At 49.9% G+C, this 26,720-nt stretch overlaps 1 protein-coding gene across 2 annotated transcripts in view; it reads right to left on the bottom strand.

Moving 5' to 3' along the window:
* Window positions 1-26,720, bottom strand: part of PPARGC1B (PPARG coactivator 1 beta) — a 127,716-nt gene that overhangs the window by 8,406 nt on the left and 92,590 nt on the right. Inside the window, exons 3-11 of one of the 2 annotated variants that reach the window (XM_049874049.1) lie at window positions 21,586-21,813; window positions 17,319-17,420; window positions 14,188-15,331; window positions 13,110-13,146; window positions 12,449-12,522; window positions 10,293-11,073; window positions 6,274-6,349; window positions 3,998-4,119; window positions 316-470 (exon numbers count right to left, since the gene is read on the bottom strand). In XM_049874049.1, the coding sequence (XP_049730006.1) occupies window positions 316-470; window positions 3,998-4,119; window positions 6,274-6,349; window positions 10,293-11,073; window positions 12,449-12,522; window positions 13,110-13,146; window positions 14,188-15,331; window positions 17,319-17,420; window positions 21,586-21,813 (2,719 nt within the window). Of the gene's footprint in view, window positions 1-315; window positions 471-3,997; window positions 4,120-6,273; window positions 6,350-10,292; window positions 11,074-12,448; window positions 12,523-13,109; window positions 13,147-14,187; window positions 15,332-17,318; window positions 17,421-21,585; window positions 21,814-26,720 lie in introns of those variants that run through there. The other variant, XM_049874050.1, reaches the window with a different exon arrangement.

Below are 26,720 nucleotides of genomic sequence, written 5' to 3'. Positions count from 1 at the left end.
GTCAAAGATATGGTAGTTATGGTCTGTCAACTGGTGGAAACACAAGACTGGACCTTCCAAAAGAGGCCGTGAGAGACGCGAATCTCCCTCTGTTACCAATCCTGGGACAGGACAAGATGAACTAGAGACTAGAAGAAAAACAAGATGGTACATTCCAGGCAAAGTGGCTGCAAAGTCACACCAGTCAGCACTTTGGGGTCTGGGTGTGGGAGCCGTGTCCAGAAAGGGCTTTAAGTCTGGGTTTCCTTAAAGGAAGTTACTACCTCTCATGCTTTGAGGGTGTTGCCAGACTGTGGCAAGGCCTCGTGTGCTTACCGTAGTCGGTGTATCTGGGCCAGCAAAAGTGCTGCAGCCCTCCGTAGCTCAGCTGGAAGGAGGGCTCATTGCGCTTCCTCAGGGCAGCGCCGTTCCTCACAGAGAGGGCGGCATGTTCAGAACACCGGTAGGTGATGAAGCCATACTTCTCACCTCTGCGGGAAGAGAACAGGGGAGCATACCACTGGGCTGGCTGGCTTGGTGGTCACTGTCATACCGCCCACTAGTAGATAAGGAGCAGAAAGCTGCCATGACACAGTAACCAGGTTCCCCAAGTAGAGATGACAATCTCTACACTGACCTCTGTAATATAATAATAAGAGCAGTTAATCTATTGAATGTTTTCCAGGTACCAGCCACCACACATAGCCTCCGGCCATCTTCAGATGATCCTGCGTGGTGGCTACTGTTGTTACCTCCACTTCACAGAGAAGGGAACAGGCTCTGTGAGTTCAGTAATTGGCCTAAAGGCAAGTGGTAGTGCAGGGATTCAAACCCAGGCCTCTCTGACATTAAGCCGATGCTCTGAGCACTTTCCTTTGTTTCCCTCCCTATTCCTGCTTTCTTGGATTTGCCACACCTACTCCCCCATCTGACCACTCCCTGGTTGAAATTTTGTGCATCCTTCAAAGTTGGCCTCAGATACCACTTTCTTGGCTGCTAACTTGGCCTTCACCTTACCTACTATCACTGGTATTTTGTACATATCTTATCCTTCATGGGAGACATCTGCTATAATAGTACTGTGTGGTCATCAACCCCACTCGAGGTGTCAGGGAAGGTCACAGGATTGTGGTCCTCCATGGCCACAGTAATTTGTGAGCCTATCACCCAATCTGGACCCCAAATAATCTACTCTGGGTCTTTACTGGAACTGGGAGGGAGACTCCTGCTTCCGGGTCTCTAAGCTAGCAGGAGGTAGGCTTAGCAACAGGCAGCCACTTTGCCATTATGAGGAAAGCCTGTTTGAGAATGATGCCAAGGCAGTGGGGGCAATGGTGAGCATACTTGAGTCTAAAGTCAGTTCCACGAACTACAAGAGAAGAATCCTGACTGATATGTGCGCCTGTTAACCTGTACACTCCTCAAGGCAGAGACAATGTGGCACTACCCTCTGCTCAGGACAGGCTTATAATAAATGTCCACTAAGTCATATCTCCTGACACCGAACCAGGGCAAAGTTGGAATTCTTCTGCCTCTTTAAATGTCTGAAACTGTGCCCAAGCCTTTTTCTTTTTTAAGGTCTTATGTGCTTTTTCAATCTTCATCAATTGATCCCTCTGTTTTAGAGATTAATTTGCTCCTTTTGTTGTTGTTTTTTAGAAATTTATTTTATTTTTTGTCGTTGTTGTTGAGAATATACATACCAGAACATACACCAATTCAACAATCTCTACATGTACGATCCAGTGACATTGATTACGTTCTTCGAGGTGTGCCACCATTCTCACCTTCCTTTTCTGAGTTGTTCCTCCCCTATTAACAAACACACTGCCCCTTAAGCTTCCCATACAATCTTTTAAGCTGGTGATGTCAGTTTGATCCGAGATTTGTTGTTGTTGTTAGGTGCCGTCGAGTCGGTTCCGACTCATAGCGACCCTACGCACAACAGAACGAAACACTGCCGGGTCCTGTGCCAGCCTCACAATTGTTGTTATGCTTGAGCTCATTGTTGCAGCCACTGTGTCAATCCACCTCATTGATGGTCTTCCTCTTTTCCGCTGACCCTGTACTCTGCCAAGCTGATTCCAGATACATAGATCTTAAAATAGTCCAATGCTCAAGGCAGACCTTCTTTACTAGTTAAGCTATTGTTTGGTTTTAAGAAGATTTCAGGGGATGTTTTTACTTTAAGGTTTAAAGATTATCTGGGGGGTTTACCCAACCTCCATGGTTCCAAAAAGTCTCGATTCCACGCAAATTTGAAATTCTGTCCTGCATTTTTCCCTTTTTGATCAGGATTCTTCTATAGAATCTCGGATCAAAACATTTAATAATGGTAACCAGGCACCATCTAGCTCTTCTGGTCTCATGACATAGGTGGCATCTGTTCATGGAGGCAATTAGGCCCGCATTCTATTCCCTCCTCCTATTCCTGACACTCCTTCTTCCTCTGTTGCTCCAGGAAAATAGAAAACAATTGTGTCTTGGTTGGCCACTTGCAAGCTTTTAAGACTCCAGGAACTAAACAATGGCTAGAACAGAAGCACTAAATATGATATTAGGTCAATTAACTGGGATGTCTCATGAAACTATGACCCTAAACCTCCAAACCAAGAAACCAAATCCCACGAGGTATTTGGTTGTACATAAGCAGCCTCAGCAGCTGCTCCTATTTTTTGTTGCTGTAAATATACCTATCACACAATTTTTGCCAATTCAACTTTTTATAGGTATACAAGTTATTGACAGCAATTACATCAATCAGCTGTGAAGCCCTAGCCTTAATCAATGCCATTTTTCCATCGCCGTGAACTGAAACTCAACGCTCCATCCTCCTTTATTTTTACATGTTATTTCCATCTGATGTTCTGAAGCCTGCACAGAACTCAAAACAAGTTCTATTTTGTGTGATGACTCTTATGCATGAAATTATTTTCTCACTAATGCTTTTCAAGAATTAGAATTTAAAAACGGTAATAACTTAGGTATAATAGGAAATAATTTAAAAATATTTCAAAACTGACAAAAGTTTTGACATATAAGTTTTGACAAATAAGTTGTGCATACCGTTCTTTTTCCAGACTCCCTGACAGATGAAGCGCTGCTTCCCCAGGTGAGTAAGAAAGGATAGGGCTGCCTAAGAGAACGGGAGACCTGGGACTCCCACTGCACAGTAACAGGATGTGGAAAATGTGGAGCTGGAGGTGCAGTGAGGTCCCCAAGCAAGTGTGCTTCAAGCCAGCCACAGGTTTGTGCCCATCCCCCCATGCCTTTCCCCTCTCCCCACACCATCTCTAGCACTCAGAGCCTAAAGCCGATACATGGGCTCCAGTTCTGGCTCTGTCACTAACTAGCTGCTCAGTTAAGTTTTCTCAGTTTCCCAGAAAGGAGAGCAACAGAAAGAATGAGTACATCTATCTGTGCAAGTATGTTGGAGAGCTTCAATAAGAGAACACACGGAAACCACCTGGAACTCTGTTATGGACTGAACTGTGTGTCCTTCACCCCTCCCTTCCTCCCTAAATATAACTATGGATGCAATTTCGTTTGGGAATAGGGTTTTCTTTGTTATGTTAATGAGGCCATATCAATGCAGGGTGTGTCCTAAACCTAATCACTTCTGAGACACAGAGACAAGCACAAATGGGGGAAGACAGATGCCACATGAAGACCGCTGAGGGACCAAGTCACGCTGGAAGAGAAGGATCTTCCCCCAGAACTGGTGCCCTAAATTCAGACTTCTAGCCTCCTGAACTGTGAGAAAATAAATGTCTGTTCTTTAAAGCCACCCACTTGTGGTATTTCTGTTACAGCAGCACTAGGAAGCTAAGACACACTCTGTAAACAATCAGAACATGCTCGCTGCTGTTACTAGGGTTGCGCGATCATCATTATAGGGCCGTCTCCGGGTCCTAGGTCCAGGCTGTGGATTTAGTGAAATTTGCTCCACAGATACTCTCGGGATCTTCTGGGACTCCCCCCCACCCCCCACTCTCTGGAAGGACTGAACTGGACTCACCTCTTGCTTCTCATCAGCACCTGGCACTCTACAATTTCACCAAACACCTCAAAGCGCCTCTTCAGCTCGCGGGAGCTCATGTCGCTGGGGAGATTTCGAACATACACGACCCGGCCTTCACCCTGCTCGGGAAGGAGGGGACACAGAGGGGCCCAGTCATCGCCTGGCATCCTGGGGCCCCCTTGGTGGTGGGCTCCCATGGCGTCCTCGTCCCCAGTCATGGCACTGGCTGAGCAGGTGACACCAGGTGGGGCTGGAGTCAGAGAAAGGACAGTGATGATCACTGTAACAAAGGACCTGCCTGCTGGAGGAGGGAATTGCGGAGTGTCAGATGGGGAAGTGGACCCCAAAGGAAGGCAAGTGCTTACTTGTAGGACTTGGCAGAAGATAAGCAGAGACTGGGCTGAGGAAGGAGAGGACTCATCACCACTGATATAATGACACATTCAGTAGCTTCCACATTTGTGGTTTGAGTCTAAGACTTTTTTTTTGGTAATGGGCAAGGTTTGGGGTAGAACCGTGAAAAACTGAGGATGGCAATAGGGCAAGAAGTACTGGGAGCCCAGTCATTTGCAGGAGTTCAAGTCATTGCAAAGAATGGCAAGGAACAGGTGGCATTAGGGCTACTGGAGTCACCCATGCTCCCACTATCTTTGGTTTTGCTCAGCCAAAGTAGTTGAAGTCACAGTGTAGACACTGGGAAACAAGGGGTCACCTCCAAGTGAGCTTGGTGCTATGTCATGGGCCCCGAGAACAGCCTGGCTGAGGGGATGGGGAGTCCAGGCTGGAACCACTCCTCCTTGACTTGGGCTAGCTAAGCCATGGCTGCTGAAAGAGTTGCTCCAACCTGCTGGAGAATCTCCAGCTTTGTTCCTAGAAACCTGTGCTCCTGTGGGCAAAGCTGATGGTTTCCGGTTGGGATGGGTTTTCTTTAGGAACAGGTTACAGCCATTGATTCTCCAGCCGTTCCACCCTGCACCACAGACGGCAAGGAAGAAAGCACAGGCCCAGGGTCCCCAAGCAGGGATCTGCTGTCAAGTCACATGAACTGTGCACCCCACACCACAGTATGTCCAGGTTCAGCTCAGTACAAAAATCAAACCCCTCCCAACTGGCCTTCTTGTAGTTCCTTGAATTAATAAAGCTCCCTCCTGCCTCTGCCTCACTCATCCCCCTGCCCCAAGTCTTTGCTTGGTTGGCTCCTTTCAACCCTCACGCCTCAGAACCTTAAAGATACCCTCCTCGGCCACCCAGGTAATGCGTCCTCCCCACCAGTCATAACACGACTGTTTGAGACATGGCGTCAATTTCAGAGCACATATCCCAATCTGTAATTACGTTGTTTACGCCCTTATGAGTCTATTGTATTTTTCTCCCTTCTACCCAACCATGGGAGTGGGGCACTGTCCGCCCAGGCCTAGACGAGCGCCAGGTGTATATTAACTGTTGAGTGATCCAACATGGGCTCCAAGAAGTTGCTCTCTGCACATCTTGTCGTTTTGAGTACCTGTTTGCACACAGCTGTGTACCTCCGGGGGTGTGCATACCTCATGTGTACCTCTAGAAGGACTGGACTGTGGGGGGGAATATTAAGTGGGAGTCTGTCTTTTTGTGCTTCTGCCCTACATTTCCTTCCCTCCTTTCTAGTGACACAGAAGGGCTGGCTCTGGCTCCTTGTTGCAGTGCCCCGACGTATTTTCTTGGAGGGTGTTTTGCAGTAGGTTCACTAGGCAAGCCCTCAAGGAAGGGCCTGTGGACTAATGCTGGGAAGGAGTTGAGGAGGTGGGCAGGAAGGAAGGGGCAGACTCTCTTGGTCTTTTAGCTCTGATGGGGGAGTGGGAACCCCTACGAAGCACAAGGCCAATGCCCTTGTGTACATATGAGTAAACTGAGGTTCAGGGAAGGTGGGAGACCTGCCCAAGGTCACAGGGCTGGTTGTCGCTGGTAGGCCTGGCTCTGCTCCCTGCACAGCCTGCCTCCTTGGCCTTGTCAAGGTCCCTGGAACTGAGCCTTACATCAACAGCAACAACGAGCTTCAAGGCCAGTCTAGTGGCTGCACTTTGCATGGCACCACCTTTTGATGGCCCTTGTGCTTTTCAAATGAAAGAAAGATAACTGCGCTCTGCAGGCAGTGGCCCTCCTTCCCCAGGCAAGGGCTGAAGGTGAGGGGCTCACCAGCTGGCCTCAAAGGGCTTCGGCCCCACGAAGCCCCCTGCACCTCCTGGCGCCCTGCTTGTCCCCAGTCATTCCGGGCTCCGGGGCCCCAGATCACTTACAATGGCCTTTTCCCGCCGTTTCCTGGCGTGCCGGACGCTTGGCGTTCCGTCTGAACACGGCCCTCTGCTCTCACATCTGTCAGTGAACAAGCAAAGCAGAGGCACTCAACTCTCGGGAGGAGACCGCGGCGGCGGGGCAGGGGTCAGAGTCGCTCCAGGAGGCAAGGGATGCTTCTTTGGGGCTCGCTCATGAGGGCAGAAATGCTAAAACTCCCTCCTGCAGAAACCCAGCTTTCTCCCTTTGGCAGTGACAGCCAGGGCTAGTGGGGTGTAACCTGCGCCTCTCTAGTTTCCCTCTGCCAGCTTCTAGGACTAGATTGCCAGAGCCTGTGCTGCTAATTATAACCCTCGGATCCGCACCTTTTATGTCATGAGGGTAGAAAGAGCCCCTTCACATCAATCAGGGCTTCAAACAGGTTCCTTCCTTCAGGTTCCAGACCCTGCTAAAATTCTGCATTTCTAACAAGTTCCCAGGCAATGTGGTTAGGGACCAATGCTGAGAACCACTAGCAGAGCGGTGGTCCTCAAAATGTATTATACATAAGAATCATCTGGGCATCTTGTTAAAATGTAGATTCGGATTCAGTATATCTGGGGGTCAAAATGCAAATTCTTGGCAGGGATTTGAACCGAACAAATCACGTCTGCTTCACATCAATTATCTTATTTGACTTGCTGAAAAAGTCCTATGCAGTCTTTGTGTTTTCGCATTTTTCCAGATGAGAAACCTGAGGCTCAGGTTCGATATAGGATTGCCTAATGCTAAAAAGCGGGGAAGCCAGTAGCTGGAAGCAGGTCTTCTCATTCTAGGCTCATTGCCTTCATTGGTTGGCCCTTAGCCAAGAACAACCCCCCTGCCCATCACAGCTCCTGGACCCAGTGGAGCTATCAGGCTAACCAACCCATGGAGCACGAGGGAGGCCCCTGGTGCCACCCAATGGTAGCCCCCCATGCCTGCCTGTGCTGCCCCCACTTCTCCACAGGGGATAGTCTGAGGATGGATGGAGCTCAGGGTGTGAGGTGGGGCCCAGTCCTGGCTTCACCAAACACTGTCCGTGTCCTCCTGGGAAGCACAGCCCAGAGGATGAGAACAGGAGGTCTGAGTCAGACAGCCTGGGTTTGAGTCCTGGCTCTTCCATTTCCCTGCTGGGTGACCTTGGGCCAGTTACTTAAACCCTCTCAGCTTCAGTTCATCTGTAAAAAAGCGATCATCAATTGTACCCACCTCCTGGGCCATTTGTGGGGATTAAATCAGAAAATGCATATAAACACTTAGGCACAGCTCAATACATGTTTCCTGTATTTTTCTTTGACTCTCTGAGCCTCAGCTTCCTCATCTACAAAATCGGGAGAAGAGGCAGATATGCCCTCTAAGTGCATCTGTGGAGCTCAAACAGGGTAATACAAGGGATGTGGCTTGTGAGCTTTAAAGTGCTATATCATAGTATCATCACCCATTTGTGATATAATTAGGAGACCATCCCCACCTGAAGAGCTTAGCGCAAATGAAAGGCATTGTGGGGTTCAGGGTTTGTGTTGTTAAACCAGCTCAGAACAGCTGAAGTAAAGAAAGGTAGGCCTGGAGAAGGCTGATTACCGGGTTTACCAGGATTACCAGATACTAAATTTTTTTTTTTTTTTTTTTAAGCACTGCTAGGCAACTGAGCAGGAACCAAACTGACCAACTTCCTCAGTGAGCAGAAAAAGCCAGCTCTGAACCTGGCCCAAAAGTGAGAAGAGAAAAAGAATTTTGGGGTTTCTAGAGAGGTCCCCAGCTCCTCTCAGGGAAGCCCATGATACCTGCCCTGCCCAAACACCCTTGTACTGGCCAGGAAAGGAAAGAGGCTGGGGAACTCCAGCTCTGGCCTTGCGGGCTTGCCTCACCGTAAGGAGAGACATGGTAGTGCTCCGAGCAACCACCACAGAGGTAACTGCCTAACATGCAGATGGAGCAACTTAGTCACAGCAAAGCAAGACTAGAGAGGAACCCTTGACTGCAGAAGGCTGCAAGGCAGGTGCTATCCCAGAGGAAAGTAGATTGGGGCCAGAAGAGAGGCCCAGAGAGGTCTGACAGAAGAAGACTCTGACCAATGGCTCCTGGTTGTGGAGAGCAGCTTGTTAGAGATGTTGCTAGGGAACACTCATTTTGAGTAACAGATAGTTCTGGACTTCTTAACTTGAGTTTCTGGCGCAGCTCTGAACCTGGAACCACTGCCCGATCAGATGTATATATACATTTTAATGAAGAGAGGGGCCTTTGTTTTAACAAAATTTTGAAATATTCACGTGTCATTGGTGTAGCTATATAAATATACCACCTAAACCAAACCCACTGCCATTGAGTCGATTCAAACTCATAGAGACCTTATAAGACAGAGTAGAACTACCCCATAGGGTTTCTAAGGCTGTAATCTCTATGGAAGCAAACTACCACATCTTTCTCCAGTGGAGCAGCTGGTGGGTTCGAACCGCCGACCTTTCAGTTAGCAGCCAAGTGCTTAACCACTGTGCCACCAGGGCTCCTTATATAAAGCTGTCCTTTTCTAAGAAATATGTTTATGTCACCTGAGCTCTGGTCTCAGAATATGGTACTCTGGGAATATCATCACTTGAGAACTTGTTAAAAATGCAAATTCTGGGGTCCACCCCAGATCTACCAAATCAGACAGTACAGCCAGCAATCTGTTGTAACCAGGGTTTCGAAACAGTTCAGTCATGGACGACAAAGTGAATTTGGAACAGACCTGAATTTTGACAATCTGGGTGATCCAGAATGATAACCGAAATGGGAAAAATAACAAGTCAAAGCCTTGGAATAGGAGACGCGGCAGAGATGCAGTGAGCCCTTTCAGGAGCTTGATGTGTGAGACTGGATTATTGGCAGAACTGTGGAGAGTGCGTACATTCAAGCTGCTCAGTCTGCCGCCATCTCTAAGCAGAGCACTGCTGTTTCCGACTCTGCTCAAAATCAGACAGGCGAGAGATTTGGTTGCTACACCCTTGTTTTCTAAGACGGAGACTAGGTTTCTAGCAGGGCTTCGACCTGTAATTTTTCCTGTACCAACTATTGTTCTGGTTCAGTCAAATTTTTAAAATTCCAGCCTGTTTTGGTGTTGCTTCCTTGGCCATGACTGAACCTGGCGGAACAGGTTCAAAGACCTGGTTTTAACTGACCCTCCAGGGCTTCAACTGCACTGCTCTTAACTCAAGAGCACCATCTAGTGGTTCCTAAGGCAAAGTAAACTTCAGGCATATGGCCCCTCCTCAAGCCTCCGCTGGAAAGAATCAGGCCCTGCTGTGATCAGAGATAGAAGCAACCAGTCCCCACCAAATATGCCAAGCTCCATTCTTTCTGCCCAGCTCCCCAGCTGACTTTTGGACTGGCTCCTTCTCTAGTCTGGTTCAGTGAGCAAAGATGGTATGAGCCTACAGGCTCATGATGCATCATTCCTGCGCCAAGGTAGAACTCTTGGGGTGGCTGCCTGCTGGAGGTCACAGTGGAACTTGGCAGGACTGAGAAATGGGAATAGATGTTACCACTGTTTTCAGACTAGGTGTTTCCACCACCTCCCCCCCCCCGCCCCTGCACACAGATTAGAATTATGCCAATCTTTCTTTCACATGTAAATGTCACGTAGGCTTTAAACTGTGTGGGGATGGTGTTTACACAACGCCTATCGGTTGTACAAATACAAAGGCAGCGGCACAGATGAATGATGCATAAGCTCATTTACACGTGAGGCCTAAATGCCTGGAAATGGGTTTAATTTCTCTTGGAGGTCAGGGCATTGGGGATACTCCTGGCTGCCACACACCAGGCTTGGTTGGCTTCCATGACTTGCCTACAACTCCCTCAAGAAGGAGACCAGGCTTCAGGTCCCCTGGCCAGGACATGGGCCACATAGAGAGATACTGCCCTGGTTTAAGAGCACAGATCACAGGGCTCCTCCCTCCTCTGGCACCCTGGGAACCAGGGCCCTCAGGTACCCACCGTCCCTCCCAAAGCTACCCATTCATACCTGAAGGTCCTCCGGGTGGCTGGTGACCGGGAGCGGCAGGAGGAGGAGCCGGAGCTGGAGCGGCTGCGAGAACAGAGCTGCCGACTGGCCTTGCTTGGTGGGCTCTGGTAGGGGCAGTGGTCAGAGCGAGGGGGGCTGACCCCTGAGTCCTCCTCATCGTCCTCCTCCTCCAGGAGGAGGCTGCTCTCACCGCTGCTGCTGCTACTGTCCTCAAAGACGGTGTCGTACTCGGGGCTCTTGCACGAGGCCACATCTTCGTCCTCCAGGGCACTCTCCAGGAGCCCAAAGTGCTTGGTGAGGCTGGCACGGATCTCGTGGTCTCTTAGCAGCACACTGTCCTTGGTGGGGGCGTTGGCATCACAGCTTTTGTTGTCCTCCCTGACACAGGCCAGTGCCTCAGCCTGTGGGGCACCTTGCTGGGGCCAGTCCTCAAGGTGCACCTCAGATGGCTCCCAGGACCTCAGCACCTTCCTCTGCAGGGCGCCCTCTGGCTTGAGCACCTGGCAGTAGTCGTGGTCCCCAAAGGAACAGGCGAAGGGGCGCTTCTGGCCAGCCTGGGAGGCCGGCGGGGCTGCAGTGTGCCGTAGGTGGGACAGGAGCTCGCTACGCTCTGGGTGCTTCCTTGGCAGCTTGTGGGCAGCCCCTGTGGTGGCCCCAAGCTGGAGGCCTTCAGAGGAGGGGAGACTGGGAGCTATGTCTTTTCCTGGGCTGTGCTTGACGTCGGGCTTGAAGGGGTCCTCCTCTGTGGGCTTGTAGGGGGGCGTGGTTGGTGGGGTGAGTCCTACCCAAGCAGAGAAGAAACATGTGAAGGGGAGACCAATCACTTCTCCAATGGACACTAAGTCTCTAGTTTGGGATGGCCAAGAAGAGGCATATGCGGCACTACTCCTCCAACCCAGAGTGATGGCAGACATCACTGACTGATCACTGCAGTGCGAGTTGAGCCTGGACTACGCTTGGGACCCAGTGCTCGACACAGCGCTCTGGGAAGCCATCATCAATCCTTTGGAGTTAGCATGTGACATGAAATCTATTTGCCATCCCTTCTGTAGCCTGCTTATGGTACCCAAAGCCTCCACATCACCCAAGATATCTCCTCTTACTCCACATCCAGTCATTCTATGAGCCCTCCCAACTGAACCTCCTAAATGCCTCTGGGGTCTCCCAGAGTCAAGAGGGGGCAGGCAGCACAGGTAAAACCCCCCACCTGGGTTTTACCACCATAGTGTCCTTAGGGCTCCTGCATCTGAGCCTGTCTTCCATCCTCCCCAATGTACACCACAGGGAACTTTCTACCATGCCCAGCTCTTCCTCTCTGGGGCTCCTGATGCCTACAGGACAAAGATCACACACCTCAGCCTGCACTCCTCGGCCTCCCCGACCTGCCTTTTAGTCCTCCTGTGACTGCTCTTTCCTGACCTTCTGATTCTACCGTCTAGCAACCCAGGTGACCAGTGCCTTCTGACGCAGCCTATATATTCACTCCTCCATGCCTTTGCTTGCGCCAAGTCAGGTAGCAGGGTACCCTTCTTTGTCTTTCCAACTTCTCCTCATCCTTCAAACCCGGCTCAAATGTCTCCTGGTCTGGGAGCTGGCAAAGTCTCCTGAGGCCACACCTGCTCCTTCCTCGTGTGCCCAGAACTCATGTTCAGTAAAACCTGTGAAAGCTGGAAGCTGTGTAAGGCAGAAACCTGTCAGAGAGGGAAAACTCAAATACTATATTTTCCACTGAAAAGAGAGAAAAGTGGTAAGGCTGCACGCTGTCAAAGGCGGAAAACTTGAGAGGCCCAGAAAAACAAGGCAGTCTGTTGAGCTCTGGCTCTCACAGGTCTCACTGTACATACTTTTGAACTAGTGGATATTGAACAGTGTTCATCATGGTGGTGTGTCTCTGTATCCAGGCTCCTCCAGGGGCAGAATTCTATCTCTTTCCTTTCCGACCCAGATAACACTTTATGCATGGATTATTGGAGGCTGAGTGGCTGATCCCAGGCCCGGCCCTCTTCATAATGCCCTCATTGTGCACCTCAAAACCCAGCACGCCCTGTGGAGTGGTGACAGGGTGGGCTCAACAGGATACCCCCTCAATGCTGGGGATGCTGTTTAGTGTGGGGAATTTTCTGCCAGGGGTCTAGCCAGCTGGGCCCCTGGCTCACCTGCTGTGCCACAGAGCTCCACTGTCAAGGTCTGTTCGAAGTTCTTCTTGCCAAAAGGTGGGTCGCTGGTGGGGCTAGGGAGGACAGAAAGGGAAGAGGCCAGTCAGCAGCAGGTTCCCACGGTCCTGAGCACTCAAGGGGGATGAGGGGAGACTGTGATGGACCCTGGTTCTGCTGCTCACAGAATTGGGGCCTGGGGAGAATTTGTGGGGGGCACCACCCTGGCTGTCAGAGGTCTTCAAAGTTGCACATCTTTTTTAGGAGATAGCAGAGGATTGCTGGAGGGTGGAGAGGGGAGAAATTTCGTCAGCCTTCTTATTTTACAGATGGAGCAACTGAGGCCCAGAGAGGGAAAGGAACTTGCCCAAAGTTACACAACATTTTCAGTTCTTCCCCATGGAGAGAAGAAGTCATTCCAGTATCTCAAAGGAGACAGCTGATGAAATGGCCTGAGGTCTTAATTCCCCATCTCTTCCCTGGGGAGAGTAGCCTGCAGGGGCCAGTTTCTAAAATCAAACTCCCCTCTAGGGGACTGCAGCTTCTGAGGACCCCACATGGCAATCAGGGCAGGAGCCTGGGCACTGATGAACCACCACCACCTCCCACACCCACCAAGACAAATTCTCATGGAATAATCTACCAACAATTTCTAAAAATCTACCTTTGTGACAAGGCCAGCATGAGGCACCTGGGAGAGTCTGAAAAGAAGACAAAAAAGAAAACAAGATTTGCCAACACAGCATCACTAACAGATGTTTCCCCTCTGGAAGAGACCTCTGAACTTCCCTTGGAACCAAGCACAGCTGCCTTTCAGGCATGTGGCCCAAAAGCAGATGCCCCTGCAATTTTTAGCGAGGGGCAGGAACAACTCCAATCCACCTTCTACCCTGGGGTCTCAGCAACATTAAGGGCTGGTCTCAACTACTTGATTTTGGAGAAAGAGCAGGTCGGGTATGAAGGCGACCCCTGCTGGCCAAACAATGCAGCACAGTGTGAAGAGCTCCAGCTCCAAAGTCCAGCAGTTGTGCGTTTGAATCCTGGCTCTGCCACTAATCAGACAGATGCAGGACTAACTAGCTGGGCTGATTTTGAAATATCTCTGTGCCTCAGTTTCTTCATCTTAAAACAGGAATAACGCGATTTATCACGTAGGCTTGTTGTGGGGAGTCAATGAAGGTAACCTGCTAAATCTTAGACCAGTGCCTGGTACAGCAAGTGCACAATAAATAACCATAATCATCATCATCATCACTATTATTATCACCATTCTTATATTTGGAAATGAACAAAGAACAACAACTTCATTGTGGAGCTGAATCTATGACTCGAGCTGAATCTATGACTCACGCCTTTTGTCGCCGCATCACCCAGTAAGACTTCTGGATAGCACTTATCACAATTTGTAATTATCTTCCTCTTTTGTTTACTTTTTTATTGCCTGTGTCTGCCACTAAAACTTAAGCCCCAGGAAAGCAGCCATCTTGCTCCTTGTTCATCTAATGGCACCTGGCTCATGTGTGATGGCAAAACTCAGAGAGGGATGGGCATAGCCTGAAAATCTGCTCTCCAACTATCCCAGGGTACAGAAAGGGATTGGAGAGCCAGAGAGGGGAAGGGACTTGCCCAATATAGCACAACACATGGGGCATGCTTGAACACAGGACTCCTGGCTCTTCTCCAGTGGGGTATGCCACACCCCATCCCTGCCCCCTCTCTTGCAGGCCACCAACTCTGACTACCTCTAGAAGGGAGCCGCGGGCAGCCAGGGTCCTCATCCGTATCCCCACACCCACTCTCGCAGGGGCTCTCCAGAGCCGGGATCTGGGGTCCCCGTAGGAGCTGCTGGTCTTGGCCACTGTCCTCATCCGTGGGGCTGCCCAGCTCCCCCTCCATGTCGTAGGCCTTGGGAGCCAGGCACAGTGAGGGCAGAGCACCTTGCGGCTCTGCCGGGACCAGAGATTCATCAGTAAATGTCATCCAGGGGCCCAGGTTGGGGTTCAGCCTCCTTGAACGCCTCACGGGGCACACAGAACTCTCTAGCTTCCTGCCCAGCTTGGTCCATGGCAGGCTTCGGCCTGGCCTTTTCCTGCCCCACTCCTCCTCCTCCTCTTCCTTTTCTTCCTCATCCTCTTCCTCTTCCTCCTCCTCGTCTTCCTCCTCTTCCTGCTGCAGCCTGGTAGACCGGTGGACACCTCCTTTCACTTCCAGCCGCAGCGGACGCAGGCTCGGTCTGGGCCCTGTGCTCTTGGGTGAAGCTGCGATCCTTACCTCCTCTACCGGGGATGGGTGGCCAGGGGAGGCCTGGCTGTCCTTGGGGGGCCTGTGCCTCGGCCGGGGTGTAAGCGAGGCGTAGACAGGCGTGGCCAGGCGGTAGGGTTTGCTCACATCACAGAGGATATCTTGTGCCAAAAGTTCCCTCAGGATGGAGAACTCAGCCCAGGATGCTTTGGAGGGGTGTCGGGACTGGGGCCGGGCTCTGACCTGCTTGGAGGGGCTGCTGCAGGGCTGGGGGGCGGGCTCTGGGGCCTGTGGGGGCAGCTTCCTCTGGGGGAGGCAGTAGGTGTGCATGTAGCGAATCAGCTGCACCATCGCCTGCATGTTCTCCTGGGAAAGCTGGGCACTGGGACCTGCCCTGCCTGGTGCTGGGGAGTCCCGGGGACAGGCTGGGGCTGACTGGTGGCTCGGGCAGTCCTCACCCGGCTCCTCATCCTCCCTGGCAGGGAGCCGGGGACTCAGCGGGGGTAGTGGCTGCAGACCCCTCTCCGGGGAGTGGGCTTTAGCCTGGGGGCAGGAGAGCATTGAGGTGAGGTGCTTATGCAGTTCTGTACAGCTCCGACTCTGAGACTGAGTTAGGGGGGTCTTCTTGTCTTGGGTGCTGTCCATCTAGAGAGGGAAAGAGGCCAGAGTCAGGAGAGGGCCCCATACTGTTCCTCCCCACTGCCCCATCCCTGCAGCCACTGGGTCATCGGAATAACCAGGTTTCATTCACTGTATTCCCAGCCTCCGGCACAGAGCCTGGCACCTGGTAGGTGCTCAGTCGATGAGGAATGAAGGGATGACAAGCCTCCTAACAGGCCTGTCGGCCATGGATCCGGCCCCTGCAGACCTTTCTGGATTCACTGCCAAGGCCCTGATCCTGCCCGCCCCACACCCTTCGGTGATAGAGCCAGAAAGTAGATTAGTGGTTGCCTGGGGCTGGGGGTGGGAACAGGGATTAACTGGAAATGGGGGCACCAGGGATCTCTCTGGGATGATGGAAATGTTATAAACTAGGACTATGGTCATGGCTGCATAACTGTAAATTTACTAAAAATCACTGATTTGAATTTTTAAATCAGGTAAAAATTCTTTTTGTGACAGTTTTATTGGGATATAACTCATATACCACACAGTTCATCCATTTAAAGTGTACAATTCAATGGTTACTAGTAAATTTACATAGTGTGCAACCATCACCACAGTTTTAGACCATTTCATCACCTCAAAAAAAAAAAAAGTATCCATTAGTTATCACCCTCTCCCATTACGAAAAACAGGTGAATTTTATGATATGTAAATGGCACCTCAATAAAGCTGTTAAAAACAAACCAACAAAAAAAACAACCAACCAAACTGTCCTGTAGCTCCCCAGAGCCCACAGGATAAAGGGGAAGCTCCTTGGCCAGGTTTTCTAGACTATTTGCTATCTGGCTCCAGCCAGCCCCTCTCAGCTTTATTCTTCCCACCTGCTCACCCAGAGGCTTTTCTCCCAGCGCAAGCCGTGTCTCTGCTGGGGCTAGAGTGGCTGCCAGTGTGCCTCACCTCTCTGAGGAGCTTACTGGTCCCCCAGAGGGCAAAGCACTGGCCTCACAAAGGGGCTTAGGTGCTGCCTACCCTATAAGGTGGAAGGGGTCTGTGTTTCAGGGGGTCAGCCAGGACCAGCAGGACAGAGCCCAGCAAGGGAGGGCCTTCTACACAGAGGCATAGCCAAGAGGGACCTGGATGCCAAACCACCCCCCATTCTGACACTTGAGGGTATGTGATTGTATGCTACCATCTCCTAGAGGGATGGGTGGAGCAGGTTCAGTGTAGGCTCTGAGTATCAGGAACCCTTGGAGATCCCCTTGTGAAAACTCTCCTTGGAAGGCCGAGGCTAAGGCAGTAAAAGGGACTTGCTTTGACCCTGGGTATTCGCCACAGAGCTTTAAACCCTCCAATGGCCTCCCAGAAATCCAAATTCCTTACTGTGGCCCCACAGCCTACCATGATCTCGGTCCTGCTTTCTTGGGTCTGTGCTCCTTCCTGCTAGCTCCAGTACCTGCCTCCTTTCTGTTCCTCTAACCCGCCAGGTGCCCACTCTCCACCAGGAATGCTCCCCCCTCACTCCCTACACCAGGGGATGGCTGGCTCCTCCTCATCCCTCACTCCCAGCTGGTAGGTCACCTCCTCTGGGACACCTCCCTGATCAGGCCATCTCCCACCCTCCCAGCCCTGCTCACTTTCCAGCCCCTTACCCTAGTCAGTTAATCATCTTTTAAATGTTTTTATATTTCGGTCTGTAACCCCCACTAGAATATAAGCCCCATGAGGGCAGACCACATTTTCCTTGTCCCTGCTTGAACACAACATCTAGCACCGTGCCTGACATACAGAAGACTCTCGGCCAAAAAATTTAAAAGTATATGGGAAGTCCAAAGATCATTCTAGAACCCCAAACTGGGCTGGGCCTGAAGAAGGAATGCCCATTACATCAACTACAAGGGGTGTATGAGGAATAAGAAGAGACACTGGAAGCCGACTGAAGAACTTGATGTTAACAACAGCTGAAGGCTGCAGCTCTCAGAAGCTACCTGGGGCCCCAGGGCAGATTTTTGGGCAGGTGAAGAAATACCTTGACACAAGGCCGCTGGCTTTTGGACCTGGGGCCTGCCTGCCGCCATGTGTTCCCTTCCTTCTGGATATCAGAGCTTGTGGCAAGGAGCAGCTTCTGCAGCTGAAGGAGAAGCAAAGAGGAGAGGAGCTCAGGCTGACCCACAGCCAGATAGGGCTTCCAACCAGCTTGTTCTGGTTCGAACCCCTGGGTGACATGAATAAGCAAAAGGGAAATCAGGTAGAATCCCACATCAAAGAATCATTTTGGTACCCAACCTTCCAGACTTTGTATGTGTGTATATGTATGGTGAAATCTGTGAGAGCCAGAACTGTCTCATGAGTTTTCCACCTTTGACAGAGTGCAATCTTACCACTTTTTTTTGTTTTCTATTAGTGGAAAATATTTGAGTTTGCTGTCTCTGGCAGGTTTCTGCCTTACACAGGTTCCGGCTTTTGCAGGTTTTACTGTACCACAAGTATGTGCCAAGCATTCCAATAAATTATATACATAATATTTTAACAAGTAGAAAGGACAGACCTTACCTAAGACCTGGTTAGGTTTCTCCAAGTCACAGGTGTTCTCTTGCTATTAATTCCGAAAAGGATTTACATTTTATTGGGATACTAGAGTTTGGGACATTAGACAATCTCTCTTCTGCCCTCAACATGTTGGGAACATTATCCTAAGTTATTCAATGCCCTCCCTGTGTTTTTCCTGTGGTCCTTTGGTGACCAGGGTCAGGGTGTGGCAGTCCTGGGACCAGCTCTGTGCCCAGGCCTCTCCCCACAGTGCTGTTCACCATGTACTCTGGCTGCAGGGTTTCAAACTGGTTCATTCTGGTTCAAACCCCTGATACTACCTTAAAAATTAACATCTTAAATTTAAAAAGTGATGATTGAAAATAGTGGTTTAAAAAAAAAAAAAACACTCTACTGCAAATACTAAAGGTTGGACAATTAAAAGCAAGTCTCCCTCCCAGCCCAGATATTCTTTCTCTCTCCCAGAGGCATCCACTGTTACCCCCTTTCTTGTGAACCTAACACAAGATGGGCTTTGATTACACAAGAACATATATGTATATATCCTCTCCAACCCGCCCAGGTATTTTTACACAAAGGGAAGCTTGCCTGGCTTTTCACATTTTTATAGAAACTATTAAGACTACTGGAGCTCTGGTGATGCACTGGTTAAGAGTTCGGCTGCTAACTAAAAGGCTGGCAGTTCAAATCCACCAGGCACTTCTTGAAAACCCTATGGGGTGGTTCTACTCTGTCCTATTGGGCTGCTATGAGTTGGAATTGACTCAATAGCAATGAGTTTGGCTTTTTTTTTTTTGGTATTAAGACTATTATTAGATTCTACTGAGTCTCTAATAGAAAAAGAATAAAGTGACCTTGTTAAAAAAAAAAAAAGTTATTTATCTAACTGAACATTTTTATATGAAGGTATGGAAACCGAGGCCCAGAGAGGAGAGAGACTCGTCAAAGCACACACATGACATGTCAGGGGCAAGCTTGTCACTATATAGCTGGGCTGCCTCTGCCTCTGAGGGCAGGTGCACACAGAGGGTCTCCAAGCTGAGGGAGCAGAAGCTGAGCACATGTGGAAGGTCCACTGGCGTTGCGATCCTACCATAGCCAAGGGTGAGAACAAGACGAGAAACATGATGGGTTTTACTATAGCACCAAGTGTTTCCTTGGGGGATGTACCACCCCAAATCTCCCCAGCAAGGAGTGCCAAAGGCCCAGGAACTAGAAAAAAGGTCACTCCACACTCTCCCTAGGAGCTAGGATTTTCCCCCTACAGCCCCAGGTGGCTGTGGTTCTGACTTTGGAGAGGGAACGATCCTTGGACTGGAGAAAGGAGACCTAGCTCTGGCCCCAGCTCAGCCCCAACTCACTGTGAGGCCTTGACCAAGTCCTTTCCCACTCTCCGAGCCTTGATTTCCCCATTGGTAAAATGGGGAGCAAGTTGACTAAATGAATGGATCTAAACTTTTTTTTTTTAGGAATTCTTCCAAGAATATGATAAAAGCTGCAGATTTCAGAAAAATGCACAGACGTCCACGGGTCCAGATTAAAAATTTAGGGACTAGATAACTTCTCAGAGCCTTTCTAGAACTCTGTCAGTATGCCAGGAATCTACATGGTGAGTCTGTTTGCCCTGTTCCTGAAACCAGGACTTCAACCAGTTTGTTCCAGTTTCAACCCCTGCTGAGAATTTGCATTTCTAACAAGTTCTCAGGAAATTATATATAAGAATCAGCTGGGGATTTGGTTAAAATGTAGATTCTGATTCAGTATATCTGGGGTGGAAATGCAAATTCTCAGCAGAGAACTTGTTAGAAATGCAAATTCTCAGCAGAGGTTTGAACCCCTGCCTGAAACACAAAAACCAAACCAAACCCATTCCAACTCATAGCAACCCTATAGGACACAGTAGAACTGCCCCACAGGTTTCCAAGGAGAGGCTGGTGGATTCAAACTGCTGATCTTTTGGTTAGCAACTGAGCTCTTAGCCACTGCACCACCAGGGCCTGGAACACAGGTGCTCAATAAATGTGTGTGGAATGAATGAAGGCAGTCTTAGACATGGGAGAGAAATAACATTTCACCAGTAGGGGTCGCTCTTTGCCTCTCCAAGGTTTGGTCTCTCTCTATAGGCCCCATGCAGAAACGGCACTGAGAATTATTATTGATACGACTGCTAATGGCAGTACCAGTGCTATTATTTAGCTGGCATTTATTGAGCAACTTCTATGTGCCAGGCACTGTAGTAAGTGCTTTACATGCTGTAATCCTCCTAACATCCTTTGAGATGGGCACTATTACTAACCCCACCTTATAGATCAGGAAGCTGAGGCATACAGAGGTTACAATCCGGGCCTAATTGCTAGGAACATACAATTGCTAATTGGTGGGGCTGAGATCAGGCTGGCTGATTCCAGTCTGAAGGGAAGCAGGAGCAACAACATGGGAATGAACACATTTTTGTGCCCAGCATACAGTAGGTGCTTAATAAATATTTGTTTCACACTGCTTTAGAAAGCTTGAGGGCAGTAGGAAACAAGGAAAAGGGTCCTGAACCAGGAACCAGAATACCTGGGTTTTAGTCTGGGTTGGTACACTGACTCCCTGAGTGACCATGGGAGAGTCTCTCTCTACTCTGGGACTCAGCTTCCCAAAAATTGATAGTCACTAAGAGCCTTTCCGGCCCAAACTCTTCATGACCTAAGAGCCCTCTCAGCTCCAGCAGGCTGATTTTCTAGCTAAGTCCTGCCAGCCCCAAGGAGCTCCAAGCTGAAGAGCCCAAGACAGACTGAGCGAAGCCTAGACTTCTTACCCCACGATGTCTCGCCTCGGGGTAGAGGGCAACTGCTCTCAGCAACTTTAGGGGTACAGACCCTTTTGAGAATCTGAGAAAAGCCGAGACCTCTCCCCAGAAAACTGCGATTCCACACACACATTTCCACGTTCCACATACAAAGATACAGACAGCATTGAACTTCTTTGCTGGTTGGACTGTAAGCCAGTATGACCTCTTAGGAGAGCACTCTGGAAGCATGTGCCTGAACTGAAAGTTCACATATCTGTAGACCCAAGGATCCCATTTCTAGGAATTTGTTCACTTACTTGTGTGGGACAATGGAGCAGTTGAAACAACAAATACCCATCAACAGGGACTGCTAAATGAATTACGGTACATCCTTACAAAGAAACACTACGCAGACAACAAAAAGGGTAAAACAGAGCTATACAGGCTCATCTGGAAGAGTTTCCAAGACACAGGAAACTGAGAAAAGCGAGGTACAGAACAGTGTATAACGCAGGCTCCCATTTGCAGTTAAAAAAAAAAGTGTAATAGGAAAGTCACATTAACAGATCAGCAACCACTGGCTACCTCCCGGGAAGGAAAAAGCAATGGCAAAGCGGCAAGGAGGTTTTGCTTTTTACTGTCCACAGCTGCTTCTTGATTTTTGCCACATGGGTGTATAATCTTTAGAAAAAAATGTTTCCGTGTAATTTCAAGGGTTTAACACAGACCAAAGGTCGACCCACGCCATCGCAAAGGGCCTACAGAATCCAGGTAAAAGCTCTCTGTAGTTCATCCAGCTTTACAGGTGTGAAAGGAGAGACCCAGGATCTCTGCTCTGAACCAGGTTGCCAGTAACACACAGGGACCCCTAGGGGGCTGGGGCTGATTGCTCTGCACCTACCACCCCTATAACCAGACACAAAACCCTAGGCCACCACCACCACTCCAGCAGCTGGAAAGAGATTCTTACCAGGGACAGCTCATCCCCCTCAGGGGCTGGGGCTGGGGGCGTCTCCAGGGAGGGGCTGGGGGGCGCTGACGAAGGGGCAGGCGAGGCTGAGGCACAGGAGGGTGTGTCGTCATCGTCCAGGGCCGGGAAGGCGGCCAGGCTCACGTCATCTTCGGGGATGTCGTCCAGGGTCTTGGTGAGTGCTGCCAGGAAGGCCTCATTCTCACTGTCAATGATCTGAAGTGAGGACTGTGGGTGGACAGAAAAGGTGGAAAGGGAGAGATGGTTAGCCAGCACCGTGGACTTAGCCATCTCAGGGTGGAAACCAGTTTTGCACACGCAGCTGCCCACCATTGCCCTCCTGCCAACGTACCGCTGCCCCAGATCTGCTCTGTACCCCTGGGATAGCAGATGTCCAGTAAATGTGGTATCAGCTCCAAGGACCACAGAACTCTAGATCACACTGCTTCGGGGTGATGCCCTGAGCGCCTCATTTACAAGCTGGAAGCAGATGATAATGGAGAGGGTCTTGCCCTGGAAGCCTAGTGTTAGCTCTGTTACTCATCAGGCTGTGACCTCGGGCACAGGGCTGTCTTCCTAAGTGATGCCTACTCTTCCGCCAAGGACAACAGCCAGCTCCTTGGACACAGCACTTTGGCCACCTGAGGCTGGTCTACTCCACAACAGCATCCTGTTGCAGGCCCCAGCCCGTTTGACCCCACCCAGACCCAGGCAGTATGGAGGTCAGAAGCTTCAGGGTTCAACCATGGTAGTGATAAACACAGCAGTGATAAAACCGCTACCATTCCCTGTGGCGCCCCGGCCCTACTTGCCCCATTCACTCACGGAGAGGTAGTTCACGTAGTAGTCAGCAGCTTGGGTTCTGAAGCCTAGGGTTGAATCTCAGCTCGGGCACTTACCAACTCTGAGTTTTTAGATGTTACTTAGTTTTCTCATCTGTCAAATGGAATAATAACAGTATCTACACCCCATAAGGTTATAACCATTACCATCAAGTCGATTCTGACTCATAAAAACCTAAACCTGTTGCCGAGCTAATATATGTAAAATGTTTAGGAAATAGTGTCTTTTTTTTTTTTACCCAATAAGCACTCATTTCTACTACTATTTGGTAGTCCCTGGGTGGTAAAATTGGCTAACATGTTTGGCTGCTAACCAAAAGGTTGAAGGTTCGGGTCTACCCAGAGGTACCACAGAAGAAAGGCCTGGCAATCTACTTCCAAAAAATCAGCCATTGAAAACCCAATGGAGCACAGTTCTACTCTGATTCACAAGAGGTTGCCATGAGTCAGAATCAATTTGACAGCACCTGGCTTTTTTTTGGCTTTACCACTACTGCTACTCTTACGATGATGATTCCTGCTATGTTGATGATGGTGGTGGTGGTGGCAATCCCTCCCCCTCCCCTCTCTTCCCTTCGTTCCCTTAACACACATGTACTGAATGGCTACTGTGTGCACGGTCTTGTGCTGGGCACTGTTGATTCAGAATCCTACGTCTGATACACACCTGTCCTCATGGAGCTTAGAATCTAGTGAAGAAGGGAGTAAACAGGTGAAGAAATAAGACCATTTCAGAGAGAAGGGCTGGGAAGAAAATAAAAGGGAGCTGTCATGGAGAATAAGAACGTGAGGATGATTTGCAGGCTATTTAGGGTAGTAAAGGAGGCTTCTCTAACCAGCTGATACTGGAATTTAAGCCTGAAAAATGAGAAGGCAACAGGCAACGGGCTGAGGAGAAACGGTTCCAAGCAGAGGGAAAACCCAGTGCAAAGGCCTAGGGCCAAGAGTTTGAAGGAGGAGAGGAATGGAAAGAGGGCTTTGTAAATATTGCCTCAGGGAGCCTCACCACAACCCCTGTGAGGGAGATGCTATTCTAATCTCCACTTTGCAGTTGAGGAAACTGAGGCACAGGGAGTTTCAGCAACTTTGCAGTTGAGGAAACTGAGGCACAGGGAGGTTCGGCAACTTGTGCAGGGTCAAATAAAGGGCAGTGCCAGGACTTGTACCAAGTGTACCCATGCACAGATGAACCAAGGCTCTGTCTTCCCTGATGGTCTTAGATCTATAACCAAGGTCATCGTGCACCCCCCACACCACCCATACATACACCCCCAAGCCACCACAAACACCAACCCACCACCCCCTGCACCCAATGGCCCTGGAGCCCAGAGATCACACGGCTTCTACGTGGTGCCCCAAGCGCCTCATTTAGTAAACCCCGGCTCTTGGGCCCATTCTGGCAGAAGGCACTTTCTGTCACATGACGCCTCCCCAGCACTCGTTCCCATCCCAGGTCAGGCTGTTATCCTTTCTTCAGGAAGTTCATCTGAAATATGCATCTCGTGACTGCCTTTTGGCCGCACTAAATCTGTTCCGGGCCTTGCAGCCGGAGCGGCAGCTGAGTAATTCGAAGGGGGGGACTCCGGGAGAGAAGAACAAACGTGTTTGTAATTTTTGGAACAGTGCTAAGAATAAAAGGAAGGTCAGAAGAAGTTTAGGGGTGGGCCTGACCCAGGCCCCAGGGATGGGAGCTCAAGGACCAATCCGGACCCACTGACTGACTCTGGAGCGTAATGGGGCTCCCTTGGCTGCCTAGGCTACTCACAGGCTCCTTCAACCCTCAGGCCAGAACCCCTAACCCTGCATTCCCAGAACAAGTTATCTAGCCCGATGGGAGTTAAGATCCTGGAACTGGGGGCTCAATGACCACTCTTGCGGCTGACCATGTGGGACTCTACCACTGACTGAGTGACCTTGAGCAAGTCATTTCCCTGGCCAGCTTCCCTCCCAGGTTATGAAGAAGGCCGTATCTTTTTTTTTTTTAATTGTGCTTTAAGCGAAAGTTTACAATTCAAGTCAGTTTCTCATACAAAAACTTATACACACATTGTTATGTGACCCTAGCTGCTCTCCCTACAGTGTAACACCACACTCCTTCTCTCTACCCTGTATTTCCTGTGTCCATTCAACCAGCTCCTGTCTCCTTCTGCCTTCTCATCTCGCCTCCAGACAGGAGCTGCCCACATAGTGCCATGAGTCTACTTGAGCTAAGAAGCACACTCCTCACCAATATCATTTTATATCTCATAGTCCAGTCTAATCTTTGTCTGAAGAGTTGGCTTCAGGAATGGTTTTAGTTCTGGGCTAATAGAGAGTCCGGGGGCCATGACTTCTGGGGTCCCTCCAGTCTCAGTCAGACCATTAAGTCTGGTGTTTTTACTAGAATTTGAGGTCCGCACTCCACTCTTCTGCTCCATCTGGGATTCTCTGTTGTGTTCCCTGTCAGGTGAGGGCCAAATCTTGAAGTGGTGATCAAACTGCTTTGTAGAGTGCTCCTGTCCTAGTTCAGAGCCTGGGGCATGGAGGCACCCAAACAGATTTGTTGAATGGAAGAATGAATAAATAAAACAACCACCTCTAGGCAATGGGGAGAGACTGAGAGGAGTGTCTCAAAGAATACATTCTAGAGGGAAGGCGGGCTTGGATGAAATGAGAATTCCCTTTCACAGAGAGAGTAGCAAATGGCCCAGATATGAGTTATCACAAATATCAAAGCAGGAAGGGCCCTTAGGGATCTCATAGTAACCAAGGATGCCAAACTCAGGGCACGTGTGCTACTGCTTCCTGCTCCTTAGCTCATGGCAGGCATCACTAATCAATCATGGCACCTGCTCCTTCGGCGCCACCATCTTTCTTGACTTGACACACTGCTCCAGGCCACAACTACCAATCCATCGCAGCTGGCACTCAGGAGGAAAACGTCTCCTTTTACAGACTGGGGAAAATGAAGCCCCAGGGAGGGAAGAGACTTGTCAAGATCGCCCAGCAAGCCAGAGGTAGGATCAAGGACTAGAACCCAGGACTTACAGAGCAACACTTCTTGAGACCATACCAAGGGTCCATCAGGCTGGGAAGAAACAAAAATAGTTAACAGAGGGCCTTGCCCCCTCGCACTCTTCCCTGGGTGGCTCCAGATTCAGAGGAGCCAGGCAGGCCTTAACCCTGGATGGGAAGAAGGCCCCCTCCTGCCCACAGCTGGCCCCAGCACCCTATGGTAATACATTACAGGGGAGCAGAGCCGCCCCTCTCCTCTTCCTGAGGCCCATTAGCTCGACTCTGCTCCGCTTGGCAACGGAGTGCAAATTAATGGAGAGTTAATCAGCTGAGGAAGGAATATTAATAGACTCAGCCCCACCCCCAACCTTGCTGAGCTGATCTCAAGCTGGAGGAAAGGAGCCTTCAAGTAATCTGAGGGCCCAGAGTGACTTGAAGGAATGTCACAGCGCAGAAGTTAGGCTCTCAGGGCTGGGAAAACATTCAGACATCCTTCCCTGTTCAGGGGGTTTAAATGGACCCGGGAAACCCAGGGAAGCGGGGATCTACACATTTTTCAGGGATGAGGTCCACAGCTTCCATCAGGTCTAAAGGACTCAGTGATACCCTCCCCCTGCCCACACACATGACGGATTAGGAAGTACTGATACAGTCCATGTTCCTTCTTCATTCCTATATAGGGAAACTGAGGCCCAACCAAAGGGAATGACTTGCCCGAGGTCACACAGCAAATTGTGGCAGAACAACCGAATAACTGTACACTCCAAAAATATTTTCTGAGTGCCTGTTGTGCCCCTGGCCCTGAGGACTTGCGGACATACAAGGACATACAACTGAAGGCCATGTCCTTGCCCCCAAAGAGTCATCAATCTTTGTCACTGCGGCTGGTTCTCCACGCTCCCAGTGTGTTTCCATAGCAATGTACCATTATTGTTACAACAAGGCTGCGATGTAGGTAGAATGGCTCTATGATTCCCACTGGCCAAATGAGGAGACTGTCCGAGCTGGTGGTAGAGGGAGGGTCAGTCCCTGCGACCCTCGAATCCCAACCCAAGGTTTTGGACCAGGTCATGTCTGGCCCTTGGCAGGAAAGAAAATATTATAACCAGTTCCTTCACTCAACAAGTAGGAATTAAGTCCTTAAAATGTACTAGGGCCCCAGGGATGAATAAAATGTCTTTTTGTCCTCAAGGAGCTCACTGTCTGAAGTGAAGGACAGACAGACACAGACACACACACACACACGGCTCTAAGTAATAACACAAACACAAACATGATGGGAGCCCGTGAAAGGAAGTA

The sequence above is a fragment of the Elephas maximus genome, chromosome 2 (genome assembly GCF_024166365.1).
Source record: "Elephas maximus indicus isolate mEleMax1 chromosome 2, mEleMax1 primary haplotype, whole genome shotgun sequence".
NCBI lineage: Eukaryota > Metazoa > Chordata > Mammalia > Proboscidea > Elephantidae > Elephas > Elephas maximus.
The sequence above is the reverse complement of the archived record's forward strand: the minus strand, read 5'-3'. Positions and strand labels throughout refer to the sequence as shown.